The sequence below is a fragment of the Crassostrea angulata genome, chromosome 1 (assembly GCF_025612915.1).
Source record: "Crassostrea angulata isolate pt1a10 chromosome 1, ASM2561291v2, whole genome shotgun sequence".
Taxonomy (NCBI): Eukaryota; Metazoa; Mollusca; class Bivalvia; order Ostreida; family Ostreidae; genus Magallana; species Magallana angulata.
Genome location: NC_069111.1, coordinates 37,928,917 through 37,950,096, shown reverse-complemented (window position 1 = coordinate 37,950,096; position 21,180 = coordinate 37,928,917). Strand labels below are relative to the sequence as shown.

The 21,180-nt window shown below is 31.4% G+C and overlaps 1 protein-coding gene across 1 annotated transcript; it reads right to left on the bottom strand.

Moving 5' to 3' along the window:
• Positions 1-8,857: 8,857 nt before the first annotated feature.
• On the bottom strand, positions 8,858-15,085 carry LOC128191462 (uncharacterized). Its single transcript, XM_052863537.1, has 13 exons — positions 14,633-15,085; positions 14,443-14,515; positions 14,153-14,321; positions 13,956-14,053; positions 13,391-13,854; positions 13,145-13,281; positions 12,912-13,032; positions 10,871-10,972; positions 10,506-10,747; positions 10,296-10,393; positions 9,720-10,183; positions 9,498-9,604; positions 8,858-9,371 (listed from the first exon to the last, which is right to left on the bottom strand). The coding sequence occupies exons 1-13, from the start codon at positions 14,799-14,801 to the stop codon at positions 9,186-9,188; spliced, it is 2,430 nt and encodes an 809-aa protein (XP_052719497.1). The 5' UTR covers positions 14,802-15,085; the 3' UTR covers positions 8,858-9,185.
• Positions 15,086-21,180: the final 6,095 nt, after the last annotated feature.

Sequence of the window (21,180 nt, the reverse complement as noted above, 5' to 3'; positions counted from 1 at the left end):
GTCTTACAGCTATTATCTTACACAGAGGTTACACTATATTTTTTTAAATTATCTACTAGTGATGATTAGTCTAATATAGAAAATATTTTAGATTTTTACTCGCATCTCCGAATTCAGATGTTGAAAAATTTAAATCTTTTGAGCTTGATAAAAATTAGTCCTTGAAATCGTTTTGGAAATCAAACCTTAGCGTTTTGGCAGTTGTGAATCGTAAATGACTTTTCTACAACGGTGCTGCCCCCCTTATGTTAAGCGCCAGTCAAGGCCTGCTTGCTTTATCGTTCAAATATGTAGAAATCCGATTTTATGTCAGAATTGACATTCAGTTAGTTATATGTGCATGATCTCAGCGTCTGTAAGCCAAACGATATATAAAACAATAGGAAAGCAAGAAGTGTCAAGTTTTCGTTAGAATTTCTGAAGATAATATTAATTTAAGATTATAACTGAAATGAAATTATTTCAATATTTTTAAAAATAAAACAAAAATATTGACTGTGCATCAAGTCTTAGAGTTAGCTAGATTGTATACCTGGATTTTCTTTGAGCAAACAAGGTAAGTTTTTATTTTAAAAAGCATTCAGATATGTATATACATATTATAAATTGCATAATAATTCAAAACATTTGCACTGCTTTTATCTAATTAGTATGCAGCTTATGGTAATAAATGAACTCCTAGTTATGAATATATTTTATCAAATTAAATTGAGCCATCGATAGCTTTTTCTTTAATCTTTTACAAGTTTTAGCCGAATTTGAATGTTAAAATGAACAACAGATCTTCATATTTGCAATGCAATTTGAGTGCCCTTGCAAGCCTTGTCAAAAAGTATACGTTTACTCTAATAACTTACACCCATTGTACCTGGGACATTCACTGTAAACGATGCATGATACGAGATCCTCAATATTTTAGGTACATAACTACTAGTATAGTTCTTTTAACCCGGTTAATCTTTAGTTTTATTCTTGGAGAGAAATACTATACAAAGCAACTGCACGTTTTGCCTGATATTATTCTATTTTCTTAATGTAAAACAACTTCCCTATATTCTTGTGCAAAACCATCCAAATCTAGGGCCTAAATTTATAATATACATTTCTATTTGAGTAATTGTCTGTAATTAAGTAACACTGCGTATATGTGATCATTGATGAAATACTAAACAATTAAGGAAATTATCGAGCATTCATCAAATGGAGTCATTGCCTCCCATTTACAACAAACAATATTAATTGATGATCTTTAAAAACGAAGGAGGAAAATTAGAAACATAAAAAACGAGGAAGTTTTCCTTATTTGATACCATACAACCTTGATGTGTGACACAAATGTAATGACAGAAATCAGCTTACAAACGTTATGATGGGAAGCATTTGTTTCAGTGTAAAGTTCACCTGGGCGAGGTGCCATGTTATTGAAGATAAATAAATCAAATTTCAGGTTTGGTATGATACATCGATCGATCGATGCTTATAAGTTTCTCTCAAGGTGAGTCACAAATAATTACGAGTTCGTTGAAATCACCTGCATGATGATATCGCGTAACTAATTGACAATGCATTTTTATTTCGTATTCTTAATAATCTTTGGGAAATTTTTAGTTCACAACTTGTCTAGCCAATTACTGCCTAACACAGAATAGTGCCCACAAAACCACATATAATGCAGGGGTGTTCAAGCACGTATATATGCATTAGTTCTAGTCATAACATTGGGAACTTACACCAAAACTTATGAAATGAGGTAAATAGCGTAGGCCTACACATATTAAAACTAAATGTCAACGTCCAATTTTCGATGGGAATTTTGCAATTCTTTTTATAGAGTGGAATTCTTTATTTTTTAATTCTGCGTTGAATGTTTTAATCACTTGTATTCAAAAGTAATGTCAAGTTTACATTAAAAGAAATTAAAAGCCTGCATAAATTTTGATATGAAAGAATAATAGATTCTTGAAATGTTACATATGTTTCTTTTCTGGGAATACAATGGAGAAAACAGTCTAGTTATAATCTTTTATTTTAATTTTTTTAAAAGTTCTTCAGGTGTACTTAATAGTGTACTTATACTGTTCCAAACACCGCTCATTGATGACTACGTTGTATTCATTGCGATACATGAAAAGATCTGGTCTAGTGTTATAGGATATGTACTAACTTTTTACATCTTTTTGTATACAGGTGTTTATACATACAATGCCATGTTAATTGTACTTGCATTTAGAATTTGCGATGCAGATATCGACCTTGTAAAGGTTTGAATCAATGATGCAAATGCAACTCAATTTGTTCAGTTTTTAGGGGTTCCTACAAATCTGTCTTCAAAAATCTTATTTGTTTATTCAAAACAGAAGACTATAAAAAGGAATCAAAAGGCAGCTGTTTTTAACGTTGACAGCTACCTGTAAGTAAAAGATCGATGATATCAAATCACCCAATGACTAAAATCAATTGATTGGCAGATCATTTGAAAACTCTTTGGGAAGTAAAATGAGTCAGTTTGAAGTTGATCAAATACTTCAAAAATAAGGTAAAGAATCATGTCACGAAATACGCCTTAGAACCAAAATATATGAATTGAATCATCGCATGTATGCCTTTTATCTAAACTTTTTTTTACGAGTAAAGTTTTTGCACTCGTTGTATATACAAACATATAACAAGACAATATAAACAGGATCTTATCTATTCAAGGTTGTACATTAATAGAGTAAGTAAACCATTATACCCCCAAAACAACTGAAAGCTATTGTGGTTATACTGTGCAAAATGATTCTTCTCATATTTACAGTTGCACAGCCTGCATACGCATGACACAATGAATTACCATAATGATCTAGTTGATTTAGGCATCCCACTTATTGCCAATCATCTAAGTAGAAAAGCAAAAGTTATATAAATCTAATAGTTACGCATGCATGTACTTACTTGCTTAAGGTTTTGTCATTCAACAAATGAGATAAATATTTTTATACATATAAACTTCATTTTTTATGTTACAGAAAATGCAACTTCATATATAGCCCTGTTTTAGGACGGCGGACGATAATTATAACATGCGCTGACTGAACGCAAATTGGATTTGTGCATGTTTTGCTGCCATGCTATGGCCATCAAGATGAGGCGCAGCAGTCCAAGATTGGTCCTGATTAATTCTTTGATTTTTTAATATGCCTGATTGCCTTCCTGTTGCGATGACGGATGATTGACATACATTGACTATTTGTATGTAAATAAATTGTTAATACAGAGATTACTTCCTACATCATTTATTTAATTTATATTTTCCTCCTTTTTTGGGAACATTGAAATTTAACGTTTTATTTAAGCCAAATGATAAATATTATGTTATTTCAATAAATTTATCATAAATATAACTGAAAGGTCAAACTGGACATGGAGCTTTAAAATGGTGACAAATCGGAAATCCTAAGCCTATTAACAGAATAATTTGTTCATTACTTCACACAAGAACTAGAACAAAACTCTAGTAGTAAATGCAGTGCATAATACTTTGATTTGAATTTCTAACTGTTTAAACATTGGATGACTAAAGTGGTTTTGCTTGACAAAGTATTTTGAAATAATAAAAACAAGTTACCATTACTATTTTGAGCGATTTGATTATTTGTTTAATCATTTGAAAACAATTATCCATATTGCTAGTATGTTTCAATTATTTTTTTTTTACAATTTTATTTCTGAGAGAAGAAACTTTAAGGACAGAAATACTTTGACTTAAACCTGAAAAAAATCCTCTGAATATTTATTTAACACGTTAACATCCATAAAACTGTTGTAAAGTAAGACATATATTAGCATGAGGTGTACAGTTTCTTCAATTTGCTTGTCAGATTTGCGGACGATTCTTTACATTTTGTGTCATGAATGGGTCAGTTTATTTTCATATTCTAATTAATTTTGGTACTTGTTTCTCAAAGCTTATTTCCTGAAAGAAGCGTTGTTCAACAAAAGTTGATCATTAAACCTGCTACAAAATACTCGTAAAACAAGGGAGTGGTTTTGTTATAGTTAATAGTTATAAAAAATATATGTATTTTCAAATTCGTTTCAAAAGAGACGTAAAGCTGTTAACTGTCAAAACACCTTGTTAACATCACAGATCTGTTGAAAAAATCTCTCACCATGAATATCTTTGATATTGTAATATTTTTTTTCGCGGTTTCCGTACATTTACGATACAGCCATGATGTTGGTATCGTGTCACAGAGTTCAGTCCATCCCTTCAAGTAATTTGTTAATAATCAACAAATCGACGTTTTAGAAAAAAAACAATATGATAAATTGAGATCATTTTACGCAATAATATCTTTTGAAACGAAGGAAACATCTTTAGGAAACAAATATTTGTCTTATAATATTAAGTGGTCAAAAACCGCAAATTCATATTAGATAAGTAAATCAAAATAAAATGTATTTTGTTTGTTTGACCTTCATTTATATTTATAAAAGGTTATTGTACTTTGTACACTTATTAGACTTCCGAATAATTCAAATCCTTGAATAATTGCATCGTAAACAAAACAAACTAAAATTTAACCCAATCAATAAAGGTAGTATTACATGTATGTAGAGGTATATTGCTAACTGTAAAAAAGAGCCTTACATCAAATGTTGATATTATTATCAAACCCCGATAAAGGCATGTACATTAAGACGGGAAAAGTGCAGAATTTTAATACATATACATATAAGTTATATTCCATATATGTCCACTTAATTACTATGTTGTATATTGATACTATAATTACATCCTTGCGACCATTGTGATAAATTCTTTCCATTATTGCCAAAATTTGTCGAATTTTAATTATTTTGGGTGAACCCTTCACCTCTTCACCTAAGGAACTGTTTTCATCAAAGTGTAACTCACTTAGTTAATTAAATGGCAATTTTCCGGCATTGTCTTATCAGGTGTAAATTGCTGTTCACTTACAGAAGAATTTTAATGATTTTCTTGGATTTAACAAAACAAGTCAATTAATGTCAAACCTTGGGCCACTATGTGTTATACTAGGCAGGACAACATTAAAATAGTCGCCAGTTTCTTCATTTACAAGTTACTGTACCTCGTGGACTATTTTTAGGAGGAATAGGTTCAACCAATAAGATCGCTTTCCTTTATATTACAAAACTCAACAAAATAGTTTTATAGAAATCCATCATGTTTGGACCACAAAGAATATTGACATCGCCGCCAAACTCGGGATTGCGGAAATATTTTAAGACACTAAACGAATAATTATCACATTTCTGTAATGGTTTACTTACATTGTCTTGAACATGTTTATTAAGTAGAACATAACAGTTTTGATAGGCCCACCATATAGTAGAATATTGAACACGATTATGCCACTGCGAAGATGCACACTCAGGATGTTTCTTTTCTTGTTGATACTCATATCCGCGTCACTATAAATGCATTTTATAATAATAATAATTGTTATTATTAAGGTATTGTATATCATAAGGCTTTCAGTTTTTACACAAACAAATGATTTACATGGTTTTGTTTTTACAATGTCTTCAATTTATTATTACATAAAAAACATATTTGTTAAAAGAAATCGTTCGATAAATACCACTGATGTTATGAGAGGATACGTCAGACAAAATTTGAAAAGATGGATTAGAAAGGTAAGAAGTACTAGAACATGAACGTTGTGTTATGAACTTAAAATGTCAAGATCAATTTAATTGAGCATGCCAATTGAGTTGCAAGGTGCCAAATAATGTACAAAAGAAAGGATTCTACACACACAAAAATTGAACCAAAGAAGCTGTATTATTTACATACAACCGACATAAAATTAAATTAGTAGGGTATACACAACCACATAAAGTTTTTCGAAACATCCAATATTAAAAAAAATAATTATATAAGGCAAAAATGAGATGTTCGAATATGATACAAAAAATAAATATTCTTTTTAAAGGCACATCTTATTTTCCTTGAAGTTTTATTCATAAAAATATTCAATGAATATTTCTTGGTATCCTGTAAGTTAAAAGACAAAAATCACATGAAACAGTTGCATCATTATACAACACGTTCGTCGAGTTAAATAAAACAAGCTCCAAAATACAACCTATGGTGTTGACAGCCCTTAAACAGATGCCAACTTGCTTGTTTCTCTAGTACAGTTTGAGTTAAAGACAACTTCAAAAAATTAAACTGTTGTATTGGGGTGAACAAATAGACGCAATGACATTAAATTCCAGTTACGGACGACGTTTGTTCATAGTCGCGTGTAGATAAATGAAATAGAAGAGGATGTGGATGACCAATTACAACTTTTCTGAAAATACAATGAGAAAGGTAAAGCACGAGAGAGGATAGTTTAAACATATTAGCTATATTTTTGAAAAACACAAAATCCAAAAACCATGAGCTGGGTGGAATATTAAGGCCACTAATGCGTATGTGTTAGATGTCTCGGCGTTTGGTCATGTACAGCTCCGAAACAAGGAATTTACAGTTTAGGTACATGGGTCATTTATTTGAAGATAAATCATGTCTAATCATGATCACAATTGCCCCCTCTCAAGCATGATAATATGTTTGAACGCCAAATTAACTTTTACAATAGTAAATAAAACGTTTATGGTAGAGACTCTGATTATAGTATATGTCGTATGTACATGTTTTATATCTATTTATCATCTACTGAAATTGCCTTTATCTTATGTAAAAAAAAATTAAATAATTAACTTATATTTTGAAGAAAAAAAAAGTTTTTCTTTCTTAAAACATTATCATAACAAGTCAGTTAACGGCGATTAATTTAGTTATAAAAACTGTTTATCCATCAGAAACAGAACCCACCCTTCATTATCAAGGCTTAGTATATGAATATTGTATTTCAAAGAGAGGAAGTCATGTTAAATTTTAATTTTAAAACATCATAATGTTAAAATGAAAGACAATAAAAACGTCAATTAGCGTCTACGTGAGTCTTACTGACTTGATTCATAGTATTTAAAGAGTCGTCAGATAAAAACGTTGAAAATCATGTGAAAATTAAAGAAAAGTTAATTATGTTAATGTTTATTTACTAAGTTATTGTGGTAAGTTAATTACAGCAAATGATTAAACAGCGTTTTGAAATATACCAATCCAAGTTTATAAAAAAAATCATTTCATGTTTTGAATGTATCTAATGGATGCCAACTGTATTAATCAGCATCTATATTGTATACAATTTATTTTAAATAGTTCATTATCACATGAAGTTTTACCTAAAGCACAAGTTAATTACAAAATCTGCTCACAAAAGTGCAACTTAAGCGTATGTGTACGTCTAATTTTAACCTGGCAATGATGTTGTCCCCATGCTGTATCCTTTGCTATACTTACAAAACACCCAATTACTTTCGATATTGAATCTCTGTCCTGGTAATGGAATATGTGTGAAATGAACTGAATTTACTTAAGATAGGATAACACTTCCGCTAGAGAATTAATTATGTCTGCATACACAAAATTCATGGAAAGAATTGCGTAAGATTATACCAAGACATGTACAAGGACTATGGTGTGTTTAAATTGGGAAAACACCGTAATACAATGATAGTAAAAGATGACATGCTCTCACAAGATGCGCAGCTTATTAGATAAAATGATGAAAAATATCTTAATTGTTTAAATTCTGTCAATTTCGTGATTCATTGTTGAAATTGCGAATGGTATTACTTTCCTAAGTTCAGCTTATATTTTTAAGGGGTACTATTTAGTTTAAAAAGTTGAACACTTTTACACCAGGTTATAATTTTTTTTAAATACCACAATTTAAATGACTATATGTTTGAAAAATTAAGTAAGATAGACAACTCTTCTCCACTGACTTGGTCATGTGTTTTGTATCATATTTTTAACGTCAGATAAATGGTTAATCATGCTATGAGAGTGGTGTAGTCAACCAGGAGAGAATTTGTGCTTCTAAAAAGTGCAATCTTTGTAATGTTTTATGCACAAACTCGAATTAGAATATGACACATGTCTAAATCGATGTCAACGATATTATACAAAGATCGATTTTCCTCAAATCCATTACATAGTACTAGTAATTGATCAGATAAAAGAATTTTGTTTTAAACGTTTTGTTCTTATTGTTTTACCATCTGCACATTCTAATACCTGTCTGCATATTATGGTAAGTGGACAGCAAAAAAACCCAACCAATAAAAGAAATAAATTAACTACAGATATAGCAACATGATAAATGAAATTGCCATGTTGAGAGTTTCTCATTATTGTAATACATGTATACGAAATTAAAAGAAAATATATTATGCGCGTGGGATATGTTTCCCTATTTAAATCTAGCGTTTGTTAACAAAGTTTTAGAATTTAAGGCTGGCAATGTGTGATTTGACCAGAGGAACGTTAACAATGTCATCATTTTAGATGTCAAGCTTTATCCTTATACATTTATACTGAAGATATTAAAATTAATGCTATCGTTATGTCCTCTAAGCCATCACTCACATTGCATTTTAATTTATTTGTAAGTGGATTATATACGTTCATGCTTCAAGGTCATTTCATATCCTTATCATAGCTAATTTATCGGGAGTATGTTTAATGAGTAATGATTTTCCTCACGAAAAATTGCAATGAGAATCCATAGTACGGCTTAAATTGTAGCTTCAATGTTGCAGTAAACATTGTTGTATGAAATCTACATGCTGTGATTCGATGGTTATTTGATCAACACCAGAAAAAACATAACCAGTTAGCGTAATATATTTACACATAAAATATATTGGTTTTTCACACAAAGACCTAGCAGAGAAAACATTTAAGACTTCTTCATTTTTCTTTTTTTGATATTTATAACAAAAACAAGTGTAAACATCATTGTAAATTGTTAAAAACAACATAAATAGAGAATATGTATATAAAAATGTATATAAATCCAAAAGATTCCTTCAAAGAACTTATGTAGTGTGTAAAAAGCACTACATTAATTGTTCGAAAAATGGACGGATCATAGTTGGTGTATTCAAATAAATAATGTAAAACACATGGTCATATATTTCGTGACACGGACCATAAGTCAAAGGTTTCCGAGGTATGCGTAGGGACGAAATGTCATAGAATAAAATAGTTTATAATTCCATTATCACAGGTTGGTCTTTTGATGGCTCTCAAAAGTTTATAGCAGTCCAAATTTTCTCAAATGGTTCTGGATTATAAGGGATCGGCAACCATTAAGAACTTTTTGAACGTTGCTTGTGTCAACAGCACATGTGTAAAAGGTTTCACAACTGTGTCCACTGTGCCATTCGGAATCTCTCTTGGTGATTCGTTCTTTCAGTTGTAGATCTCCTTTTACAATTTTCTGCAAAGAAAAAAGGTATTCAAAGATAAGTTTTTGTTATATAAATATATATTGTTTTGTGTCCAAAATAAAAAAAAAAACAAACAATTGAATGATTTTAAAATAACGATATAGCATGAAACCTACCATGAACAAATGTTGAATATAAACAGCTGTTTTCACTGTGTCTGGGTGCATATTGTTTGCATTGCTGTACTTTGGATATGATTCAAGGAATTTAAGAACTTCCAATTCTGAAAAAAACAAAGAAGAAAAAATAAGTAAAAGTGACATATAATCGTGGTTGATTGTAATGTTTGAGTACAAATCATACATAATTTTGTTAATATAACCTGTACTAATACTTACTTGATGGAGTAAAGCTTTTGAAGTCTGGGAAAGTGTCTGGGTATTGTTGTGAAAGTTCTGAGATGTCACGGCCCTTGGCGATTTTCTCAGCCAATACATCGATTTTGTTGAGGAAAAGAAGAACGGATACATTCTTCAGGAAACGGTTATTCCAGACTTGTTCAAAGTTTTCCAAAGCCTCCAATAGCCTGTTCTTTGTTGGATCTTCACGAAGAGTTTGGTCAAAACTGCTACAGTCAACAGCAAAAAGAATAGCATTAACACCATCAAACACTTGGATCCACTTCTTGCGTTCTCCTTGTTGTCCACCAACATCATAAACGTCGAATTTGATTTGATGTCCTCCTTCAGGAACACAGAATTCAGTATGTTGAATAGAGTTGGTCAAGCTTCTGCATCTGAGGATATCCTGGTCAGATGGAATATATTCTGGGTTCTTGATTTCAGAAATTTTGTCAAGAAAGCTAAAAAAAACAAAAGATAACAAAGGTTACAAAACTGTACAAAAATAATTCAGAAATTGTTTGAAATTTGATTCATTTATTTTTTGTTACAATGGATTGATGAAGAACTTACTATTTAGCACAGTCAATTAGCTGAAATTCATGAGATCTGCTGTAACATTCTTGTACTCCAGAGTCGGCCCACAGCTGTTCGGTGTGCTCTAGGAATTCCTGTGTACAAAAATAGATTGATTAAAACGTTGCATATTCAAGTGTTCGTACTCAATGTATTATATAAATGAACGATAAATAAAACCGAAATATATCCTAATAAAATACTTACATTTGATTTATAGCTTTCAGGATTTCCTGCTTGGTTAAGGATGAACTCCCTTCTATTCTCATTTTCTTTTTGTGCGAAGGGGATTTCCAACTCTTTCATAGCTGTAAGCAACACAACAATAGATTGCTGGATGTTTTTCCTAATGTCGGATACTTTTTCAAGTCTTTCACTCATGTCAAATCCATTCCCATGGATAATCTTCATTTGCTTTGTAATTGTGCTTTTTCCAGATTCAGCAGTACCTATAAGAAAGTAAAAATAAACATGAGTTCTAGTTTATCATAATTGAGAGACAGAAAAGAAGGATATTAACAGAAAAAATATTATAAAAATAGATATAATGTATAAACGTAACTAGTTCTTACCTAATAATAAGATTTTAAGTTTCTTCAACTCCTCCTTTTGATGTTGTTTTAATGTTTTGCTGATCTGCTTGTTTCTAAGCTTTGCTCTCTTTGCTTCCTCGGCTGAAGGATAAGAGTTTAATTTATCCTCACAAATTGTTTTAAACAGGGACTTCAGTTTTCCTTGCATATTGTTCAGATAAGATGCATCACAATATAAATCCGTAATTGAAATATTGAACTATTGACAGTCACAATGGTTTTGTAATAAGCTCCAAGGTGCTATAGTGTAGATATGTTTAGTCTCTCACAGGTAGTGTTTAACTGACTTTACACTGTGTTGACAATCCTTATATACCTTGTGCCAAATTATGCACTCATTAAAATTCACGCTCGATCCTCCAATTAGCCTTCTTGTCGGATTGTGAGCAATACATCACCGCTTTTCATTTACTTGGTGTGGTTTCTAAAAGATCAGGAATGATTTGTTGCCCTCGGGTTGGCTTGTCATAGCAGATGAGGTTTCGTTAATCATGAATTGATATATCTGAGTACTTCTGTCACTGTATGAAAACCGATGATTACTGATTTATTTCATTTTTATATGTCATCAATACCATTTCTTAACAATGATGCAAAATACATGGCCCCGATATTTACAGTATACATTCTGTAAAACTTTTTTGTATCAAGTTAAGTATTGCTTCAGTCTAAGATGAAGTTTTGTTTTTGTGCATTTCGAAAAAGTCTAAGATAAAGTTTGTTTTGTTTTGTTTTCACAGCATCGTGTCTTTTAAAAATGATGCACGAAAAGTAGAGAGTGGCATCAATGCCTTAACGTTTATTTGGGTTACAATGAGACTTGTTTATAGTAAATTGTGTGAAATTTATTCCTAAACCGCACAACATTAGCTTTTGCATTTGAAACTCTTAATTTGATGGCAGCCTAATCAGAAGAGGAGGTTTTCTAATTCATAGCTTATTTTTTAATTTCATTTCTTTCATAAATAACCACTCTAGTTAAATATTCAAAATAAGGTCTTTAAAAACTTAATTTAAAAACGCTGGCCGGTAAAAAGCATCAAGGATTTATACATTTTCTAATACTATTACCTGACGATTCAACCAATAATATTTGTCTCTATATTTGGAGAAAGGTAATAGCTGTGTTTACTATCAGTGTGATTAAAGTTATTATCATGAACAGGATTTAAAATAAAAAGTTTAACTTACATATGCAAATCGCTTAGTTTTAATAGATTTCAACAATCATTTTGACACTTGTTTAATATTTAAGTATACCAGTAAACGTATATAAAGAATATTAGTGAGACATGTTATCCCTGATGCATTTTGTATTCTTCTATGTTTGAATTGTATAAATGCCGTTCCTTTATTTTAAAGATCTTTGAATAATTTAAAAAAAACCCCCAGAGAAACCCCATGTAAATACTGGACTTGGTTGTTATTCATTCGAGAAGTGCTGAGCCTGAATTATTCTTTTAATGATAACCTATATGAGAAAAACAATCCATTTTTCATATTCATTTCAAATTTATTATTAACAAGCAATGTAAAATGTATATAACAATAACATAGAAAGAACAATTAGTGTAAAAAATGGGAATAGTGTAAATTGGATTAAACAAGTGTAAAAGGAATAGTTATAAAATAAATTAATAAATATATACAATTATAAAACTATATTGCAATATTGATGAAAGTGTATGATAATATTTGCTGCAAAAACACAGCAATGTTGAACGAAAATAAATAAATAAAGTCTTTAGTAAAGTAAGTACTGTATTACACCTTCGAATGAGTGCTTACTTCGATCATAATAATATGAACAATGGCATATTCACAAATATATGTCTATGCTAAGTTTTGTGATGCTGGCAAAACATCGATCCAGAACAATCAATCGAAATAATTTTGAAAACTTCTGAAAATAAATGACAGCGTCTTAATGGTAGAAGGTTAATGTCTGTCTCTGCTTAAATAATTCCAAATCTCCTCAAATGGTTTTGAATAATGAGAGATCGACAGCCATTTAAAACACGTTGTACATTGTTGGTGTCAATTGCACATGTGTAGAAATATTCACAACTATGTCCATCATGCCAATTCGGGGCTTGCTGTGTTATTCTTTGTCTTAACTGTAACTCCCCGCGGACGATTTTCTGAAAGAAAAGGATAAAAAATTAAATTCATTGTATCGAAAAATATTCGAAATAACGAATTGTGCCATGTTGTAATGAAAGTTATTTTTTATTTCAATACTTAGGTGCTTACCATGAAAAGGTGTTTGATGTACACAGCTGTTTTAATTGTGTCTGGGTGCACATCATGGCGTGATACGGATCGTGATTTCTTGCAGGTCTCGTTTTTGTAACTGGGATAAGCTTCCAAAAATTCCATGATATCAGATTCTGAAATAAAATGTAAATTGGTAAGTTTCATTTTTATCAAATATAAGTCAACAAAGAAAGACAAAGAAGAATGCTTTAAACATTTATATCAATATACAACAAAACTTACTGGATGGAGTGAATTTCTCAAAATTGGGGAAGACCTCTGGATACAATTTTGTCAGTTCTGCAATGTCACGTCCTCTTGCTATTTTCTCCGCCAATACATCAATTTTGTTGATAAAGAGGAGCACAGAGACGAATCTAAGAAATCGGTTATTCCAGACTTGTTCAAAGTTTTCCAGAGCTTCAAGAAGTCTATTCTTATCGGGATCCTCACGAAGAGTTTGATCGAAACTACTGCAGTCCACCACGAAAAGAATGGCGGTCACACTGTCAAACACTTGGATCCACTTCTTGCGTTCTCCTTGTTGTCCGCCAACATCATAAACGTCAAATTTAACTTGATGTCCACCATCGGGAACTTCGAATTCGGTGTGTTGAATTGAAGTTGTCAAACTTCTGCATCGAAGAATATCTTGATCTGAGGGCACGTAAGCTGGGCTTTTGATTTCAGGAATTTTATCAAGAAAGCTGCAAGCAAAATGTTTTCTGTTAGTTTTCTCTGTCTAAGTAATTGAAGATGGTTCGTATTCAAGATTTGAGAATATTGATATTTGGATTGTTTTACTTACTATTTCGCACAATCAATGAGTTGGAATCCATGGGATTTGCCATAACATTCCTGCACACCAGCATCATTCCATAATTGTTCTACATGGTCAAGAAATTCCTGTATAAGACATGCATTGTCAGTAAAGTCTACAAAATGGATTTAAAAAGTTTTTGAGAAAAGCAAAACAACTAATACGAATTGAACTGTTATACTTACATTTCTTCTATGGCTTTCAGGATTTCCAGCCTCCTTCATGATGAAATCTCGACTCAGTTCATTGTCTTTATTGTGAAGAGGAATCTTCATTCTATCCATGGCTGATAATAAAACAACAATAGATTGCTGGATGTTTCTCCTAATGTCTGATATTTTCTCTAATCTTTCACTAAAAATAATCAAAAGAAAATTAAATGAATTATTCATTATCCGCTAAGAGCTCATATTTATGCATTTAAAAGTACCGACAATATTGCATGTCATCGTGTAGAGAAGAACTTGGACCTTACCTCATGTCAAATCCGTTACTATGGATAATTTTCATTTGTTTTGTGATAGTACTTTTTCCGGATTCTGCTGTTCCTGCAAAATTTAATGATTACATTTAATCAAGTAATCATCATTTATCAAAAGCAATGATATTATATCAAGCAAACACATTTTTGCAAATGAATTACATTTACACAGCTTTGTGCTTACCAAGTAATAAGATCTTCAGTTTCTTGAGCTCCTCTTTCTTGTGTTGTTTCAAAACTTTGCTGATTTGCTTATTTCGCAGTTTTGCATTCTTTGCCTCCTCTGCAGATTGGTAAATGTTAAATCTGTCTTCACTTGTGGGTCGGAATAATGATTTAATTTTTTCCTGCATTGTTTTGTTCCCTTATTTCAAACGTAGCACAGGCATCACAAGTTCATCCGTTGTTAAATTCAATAATGCACTGTCCTTCTGCACAATATCCACGTGGAGTGTATTTTTTATCCGTTTGAAGTCAAAACAAAACGTAATCAGAATGTAGTTATCTCTTAAATGTATCTCGTTAAAATGACTCGAGTTCGTGTTGACAGTCTTTTTATACTTCCACAAGCGGTAGCAGCAAGATTAATATGTCAAATTATACAGTATATTAAATTCACGCTCGATTCTCCAATTAGCCTTCTTGTTTTGCTATGGGCAATTTATCATTACTTCATATATTCACTAGTGAGCGGTTTTTGGCAAAGATCACGAACGATTTGTATTCTCTTTTTTTTTTTTACATTGTCTCTAAATATTACCTGTAATCAGATAAAAGAAATAACATGACATGGAATAACTAAGGTTAGATGTGCATTATAATCGTTTTGAAAGCACCTCGAAATTGAAAGATATTAAGTGTTTTTCAAGAGTACATCTATTGTTCAAAGTAAATTAGTTGCTTACAATAGTTTCAAAGTTGATATGCTTTACATTTGCCTCTTTCTGCATGTATGCGCTGCTCTTTTTTTTATAATCTAAACATATTAATGCGTTTTATTTTACGATGTCGGTTGCTAGTCGCGTTAAGAACATTTGCACTATGTGCTCACAAAGACTTTTTCTCAAGTTAAAACGTTAACAGTGCACTTTAATCACGAGTTGTTCAGTGACAATACCTAAACGCTTTTGTTTAAAATTCTTCTTAAGTGTAAATTGACGTGTTGTTTTTACATTGATAACGAAACATATTTCTCCAGTAGCCTTATAGCACATGGGTTATGTTGTATTATCATCTTTAATTAAAGGTCATTTCGTGAACATTCTAACACATACCATTTACCTTTACTTATTCATATTAATGTTTAATGATAAATGTATGCAATGTCGTTTTATTTCCATTTGACAATAGGTCAAACTAATAATTGCAAAGATCCATATTTTGTATATACCAGTAGGACAGTTAATACGCCGCATTGTATATTCTTTGAAGTCAGCAAGAATGCGTTCTACCAAACGATTGAACCCTAACAATAACGCATAATTTAAAAAAAACTAAAGATTTCCTAGCCAAAAACGTTGAGGATATTTCAAATAAATTTTATATTCTCGGAACAACTTTGCAGACATTGCCCAATGCATAAGAAAAAGACATTTCGTGTCGCTTACCTTGAATGCATAAATTAATTATGCATATGTTTAAACATGCCATAGTCATCTGGATGCAATAAAATACAAAACACCTCACAGGTGTGGGGATGCCTTCTAAAGCACCTACACCTCTGTTGATACTACAGTTAGAACCTATCAGGATGATATGTGACAGAGAAAAAACATCATCATCAATATGAATGATAAAAAATTAAACTGAAATGTACTTTTTATCTAACCATCAGGACATATGTCAAAAGCCATCTTTCCCGGTAAAGTTTTCTTCATTTATATCCAAGCAATGTTTTTTAAAGGTCGGAATATTTATGCAGTTTGTAAAAAAGAAGTAAAACTGGTCTAAAACCCACAGAATTACCGACAACTTTAACGCATTTTATGCATATATTTTGTAATATGTATTTTTCGGGATTCTTCACTTGATAAGCAAAAGAGTTCATCTCGCTTGTTTGTTACGTTCCCGCTCACCTTAGCGGTTTCATCAAACTTGTGTATCACTCATCCCATGTCAAGCTGACAGCTATGTCAAAATTGATCCAGTTCGTTTTCTAAGCAATCCTATTGGTTTTCTGGTAATACAAGCGAACTTTCAATTACTTTGATCACGTGCACTATTACCTTAACATTATCAAAAGCAAATTTAGCCAAACTCCATGAACGTTGTTCTTGGCGTGTAGTTCGGATAGAGCATAATAGATGATTTACATTGTATATTATTTACAGAAAGCAAAACGGACGAATAGATTATTACAAAGAATAAAAGTCAAGTAAAACTCGGTCGCTACATTCGAATCCAAAAACTAGGAACACAATTAGATCATCTTTTTTTTACCCCATTCATGTCATTAATGATTGATTATCGATCACCAGTCTGTGCTTTATAATCTATGGATCGATGACTAAGAATTATACACTCTTTTGAACATCAAACTTTAAGAGAGTGAATTAGTCATAGGGGTTCTTGATTTTAATCAATCGATTAAGCTGATGTGTTTTGAGGCGAATTGTATAAAATCATGACATGAACTAAAATTACATATAGAATGCATCATATTCTATAAACTTTGAATGCATGTATATACTGACATGGAGGTTGCACTTGTTTTCCCTATTGGACATAATGGTGGTGATGCATAAGGTGCACCTAGCACTAAAACAGAGAAAAGTGTAATTTTTCTAATAGCTTTAGCTTCTTTGAAAAAAAATTACAAACAGAATACTATCACAGTATAACGTTGCATTATAAAGTACAAGCAAGTTATACTGCAAGCACTACTAAATCCCATTGTTCAAATTAAAACACACGTGACTCGATATGAAGATTAATTATCTCTGGAGATTTGATGCCATCCAACCAACACAAAAATGTTATATTTTTAAATTGTGTAACGATTTACACGGGCTTTCCTCATTGGCTGATGGGACCGTTTTCTGGTTGTGTTCAGCACATAAAAAATAAACACAAACTGATGTGCCCATAGTCGCCATGATTTATAAAGTGTTCATGTCGTAAAATACTTCCATGGAGTGCGGTCGTGTACTATGTTCAACTTTAAAAACGTCGTCTGTCGCTGTATAGAGAAACAAAGCAAGGCTATAATAGTAAAGAGCTGATGATAAAATTGCGATAAACGGATACTTAATCTACCATTTTGAAAATATATCTGCACACTTAAATATTTTTTATAGACTATTTCAGAATAACGGCAGAAAATATCCAAACGTTATATTTAAAGTAGCTATTAACGTCAATTATTGTAAAGCTATCATCTGATAATATTTGCTGAAATATTACTTCTCTCCGTGGAACATTGAAGAAAAAATTCCATCAGTTCTTTTTTTGGTCATGCACGTTTGGTATTATAGGAAACTCTTGTATATGCTTTGAATATCATACATTACCTTAGTGACCTATGCATAGGAAAGTTATTCTTCATATAAACGCTTCTTTTCATACCTTTATGTTGCCAAAAATATTTACATACTCTTCAAATAAATGTCTGCGAAAATCTAGAAAGTCTGCAAAATGTGGAGTCGTCTTGTAAGTCACATGTCAATCAGATGTTATTGGTGCACAGCCATATACAAATATGTCCACCAGGTAATGTACTTTATATAAATGAAAACTATTTACTGATGAACAAACACATGTAAATTATCTATTGTTTATGCTCAATATGACTGACTTTTGTTTGTGTGTATGATAATTGATTTATTGGAACTTTATACTCACTTTCATAGGCACTAACGTGATAAATTAGTATATTATGTAGACTAATAGGATTAAGTGGAAGGATAACGATATAATCCAAAACCACAAGGACAAGAAAATATAAAGAAAAGCAGCTGATGCCTTAAACGAAGCGGTGAACCACAGCGATGTGTACTTTTTGCTATCTGATGGTATGTAGCTGTACACAATATAAATAGACAGTATATTGTTTCAAATTTTTTGCCTTTTCGGTACATACTTAATTGCATTATTTATGTACATGTAAATCTGTATCGTAAAGTGTGTAAATACAAAAGATTTAATGGCAGAGCGTAATAGCTGCATTCCAATATTGTGTTCCCTAAAAATACTTGGAACTGAAAAATGTGTTGCGGCCAGCCATAACCTATCCGAACATGAATATAAATCAAGAGGTTTTAGCTGGAATACATATACATGTATATTTCGTATATTTCATGCTTTTGGATTCAATTGAATTAAAGAATTTTACATCACTAATTCTTGAAACAGATAAAATGCATTTTTCTGTTTTATTACCAATCAAGTGTGATTTTTACGAGGTAGTCCGATTTTTTTAAAGATCTTTTTTAAGATCTAGTTTTCAAAGGTACATGTATATTTTCAGAAAATAACTTTCATTCTTTTAATTTAACAAATATGCAGCAACGAAAAATAATTCCTAACATTATGATAATGAATGCAATTGTGCTGAAACGCGCAAAGCTTCTTCAAAGACCATAAAATGATCATACTAGGGTTCAACGGAAGTTTTTCTACATTTGCACCATGTTTTAAGACTAATAAAACTTAAAAAACAGCATAATGTGATCAGTATTACACGACAACGATCACGTTAATTAATACTAATTAATACCACGACACCTGTAATGATTACCTGTCTATAACAAAAATCATTTTTTTCAGTAATTGGACGGCAAGTCAAGGCCTCGCTAACATCTTACGCTCAATCCCTGGAAACACTTTGTAGGAATTTTGGTATGAAAGCATTGCTTATCGAAATGTAATCCACTTAAGGAATTTAAAACATATTCTTCATTTCATTATATTTCAAGCAAAAAGAACTGCCTTATTGGATAATATAAGCATATAAATAGGTTACGAAAACGTTTAACATTCACCAACACTTGTAATAAATTGTTTGTAAAATCTTTTTAAAAGAATTTAACTGTAGGTGCACGAGAATGCATCATGAAGAGAATTATTTTGTGCTCTTTTAAATTGCAACATCAAAACATTCGTATCATCTGAATTACTGTAACTGATATAATTTTTGTGATAATTAAAAGTCATAAAAGGTTGGATGCGATCGACTTTTTTGCCGACAAGGTCCAACGTAAAATAATGTATGCTATCAAACGGCCACCATATGCATACCAATCGGTTTATCGAATAGTGGGAGGCCTTATTACCATACAGTTGTTCATTTCACTGTGTTGAAAGACTACCAACGCAATTTAAAATACTTAATTTTCTTAAAACATAATTAATACTCTAATATATTCATGAAATGGTTGAGCAGTTTATATATTATTGAAAGTTTAAAAATCTTTATTACTTTCAGAACGCAAAATAATTGAATATCAAATTAAATATCGCAAATGATAAATATCCGTCTTAATTTGGTAACTTTGATAGACAACTTTAAATTTATGACGATAATAAAGCTCTGCAAAAATTAATCGAAAGCACAGTTTGAAAGCAAAGTTTGATTTCATAAGCTTCAAAAGTTTGGAATCATTGGCATATCTATACTACTACATGTATATAAAAATAAAAGACTCGAATTTGGGGCTTTAATACCGAGAAATCGGAAGAGTATTGTCATTTGTTTCATATATTTTAAACATTTCTGGCACTTGAAGATTACCAATTTGTTTTTATTTTTTCTCAATCAAGCTTTGCTAATCAGTAATCAACGAAAATACCTTTAAAAAATCCGGAAATCATATGGATTTTTCGGATTTTACAATCTTGCGCATGCGCATTACATTCACGCTAAATCACGGGAGACTCTTTAGTTTTTGTTTCCACGATATCACACTTGCATTGATCGGATAAGCTCAGAAACGGTATTACAAATACGTACGCGTGTAAATTTTCGTTGAAAATTTGTCATATATATTCTGTTCATCAATGAAATACGGGAGATAAGTCTAACTCAGTGCATTTAATATGAAAAGTCCCAATAGTTCCGAATGTCAAATCGAAGCAAGTGAAAACCATAGGGGCTTGGTTGTTGGATAGTGAATTTCCTAATTATTTGTCCCCGAAGAAAAAATTGATTAAAACTGGTAATCTTATATGTATTTCTGTGTATTGCAATAAATAAATTCACTGAAACCCCCCGTTTCAGTCATGTTAAAAAAGTGTATTCAATGTACATTAAAAAAAGTAAAGGGACGACACTCGCCATCTTGGATTTATAGGGGGTCCTCGTTTCAAGCTATGTTTGAAACAAGTTCTTCCATTTCTCCAACGATTTCTGACAAGATCTAGGTTGGAAAATATTCAAATGACTTATTCCTATCGTCTGACTACATCTGTACGCTGCATAATAAACACATCGTTCCGAAATGTACTAGATACTCGCCAAACTTATCGAAAGCAACGGAAGTTGATGTAAACTCTCCATGTATTCACTGAGGAGATCCGAAAGCATTGGATAAACCAAGAGGAATTTATTTTCGCGGAATTTTTGCTCTCCCTAGATTTAACATACATTTTCGGAACATCTCAGTGATTATATAGAGAATTTACGTCACTCAAAAGTAAACTTCCGTTGCTTTCGATAAGTTTGGCGAGTATCTAGTGCATTTCGGAACGATGTGTTTATTATGCAGCGTACAGATGTAGTTAGACGATAGGAATAAG